Source organism: Anopheles bellator, unplaced genomic scaffold (assembly GCF_943735745.2).
Source record: "Anopheles bellator unplaced genomic scaffold, idAnoBellAS_SP24_06.2 scaffold02328_ctg1, whole genome shotgun sequence".
Classification (NCBI taxonomy): Eukaryota; Metazoa; Arthropoda; class Insecta; order Diptera; family Culicidae; genus Anopheles; species Anopheles bellator.
Genome location: NW_026686450.1, coordinates 1 through 1,457, shown reverse-complemented (window position 1 = coordinate 1,457; position 1,457 = coordinate 1). Strand labels below are relative to the sequence as shown.

Sequence of the window (1,457 nt, the reverse complement as noted above, 5' to 3'; positions counted from 1 at the left end):
TTTGAGGACACTGAGGACACTTATGGTATTGATCCTTGTTGTGAATTTTCGAATGGACAGACAAAGTTTCTGCCAGACGGAACGCTTTGCCACAGTCCTTACACTGGAATGGCTTTTCTCCGGTGTGCGTGCGAAGATGCACCGTCAGCCTGCATGCGTATGGGTACGTAGCGGAACAATGAGGGCACTGGTGTTTGTGTTTGATTCTGTGGACATTTGTATTAATTTTTGAGCCATGCTTGGATGAATCTTTAGACTTCGCTACGGTATAATCTTGTTGAGGACTTCGGTGTTCATTCGTCGGCAACAATTGCTGCTCGTTAACTTTCGAGACAGATGGATGACAAAAATATCCTGAATCTTTCTCAGCACTAGGATCCGTTTTACTCAATGTAGGGCCTTCGGCGCCATGCGTGATACAACAATTGTTTTGATCTTTAATTGATACAGAGTCGCCATGACACTTAATGGTCTTTCCTGCCATAGAAGCTTCTCCTTGAAGCTTACGGTTGAAAACGGAAGCATCCGTCTTGAGAATATTATGCTCATCTTTCCGATCTGCAACCGATAATTGTAGTTGTTGCTCGTCCATTGGTTCCCGTTTCAAAATTGTTTCCAGCGATTCCTCCTCTGCCTCAAACAAATCGTCGCGACGATAATAGTCGCATGTGCTTATCTGTTGTGAAATAGAAGCCATTCGATTCGATTGACAATCTTCTTCGACAACCTCAGTTTTGATCCACACAGATTTAACGCCATCGGTTATGTTCGGAAGTTTTGCAGTTATTTCGGCAGCAGTCAAATTTGGTGTGTCCACTTCTTTAAGAAATCGTTCGACTTTTTCATTTTTTAGGACGCATAGGCAGCGAAACTTATCCCATGAATCCAAGCGCGATTTGCAAGCCAAACACAAGTACGATGGAAATTTGGCCAATATGTTCATCTGTAAAAAGAGGTAAATTAATGTCGTTCTATAAAAGCAGGAGAAAATTATATTTAAGAAGGGCATCTTACTTCAACCTGCGTACTGGCGAATATTTGTTGCAAAAGATATGCGCCTCGTTCATCGGAAGTAATCGGCTCCAAAGCGCCATCCGTCGATAGGCACATTCGACATATAGGCGTGCTTCTGGAAAGAAATGTGCTGTTATACATATTGATTCTTGTTTACCGTTAACTTACTCGGCTGGTGAACGTTTAGAAGGCTTCGAAGTCCTCTTTCTCATTTCGACTGAACAGTTTATTACAGAGGAAAGTAAATTTCTACGCGTTGCGATTGTTTACCAAAGAAGTTTCTTTCCAAATGACAATCTTCCATTTTTGACAGCTTCTATGCGGCCGGGAAGCAAAAAGGCGGAAGCTCGTTGATGCTGTGAGTAGCAGTTTGGAGGCTGTCAGTTCGATCGATTCATGATCGAATTAATTATATGGTATCAATAAAGGGTGATGCACAATGA

The 1,457-nt window shown here is 42.2% G+C and overlaps 1 protein-coding gene across 1 annotated transcript; it reads right to left on the bottom strand.

Moving 5' to 3' along the window:
- Nucleotides 1–387: 387 nt before the first annotated feature.
- On the bottom strand, nucleotides 388–1,293 carry LOC131214758 (uncharacterized; the record flags this gene model as incomplete). The annotated part of the gene is made up of 3 exons (XM_058209090.1): nucleotides 1,183–1,293; nucleotides 1,015–1,129; nucleotides 388–943 (listed from the first exon to the last, which is right to left on the bottom strand). Coding segments are annotated over exons 1-3 (715 nt in total), but the record flags the coding sequence as incomplete, so codon positions are not given.
- Nucleotides 1,294–1,457: the final 164 nt, after the last annotated feature.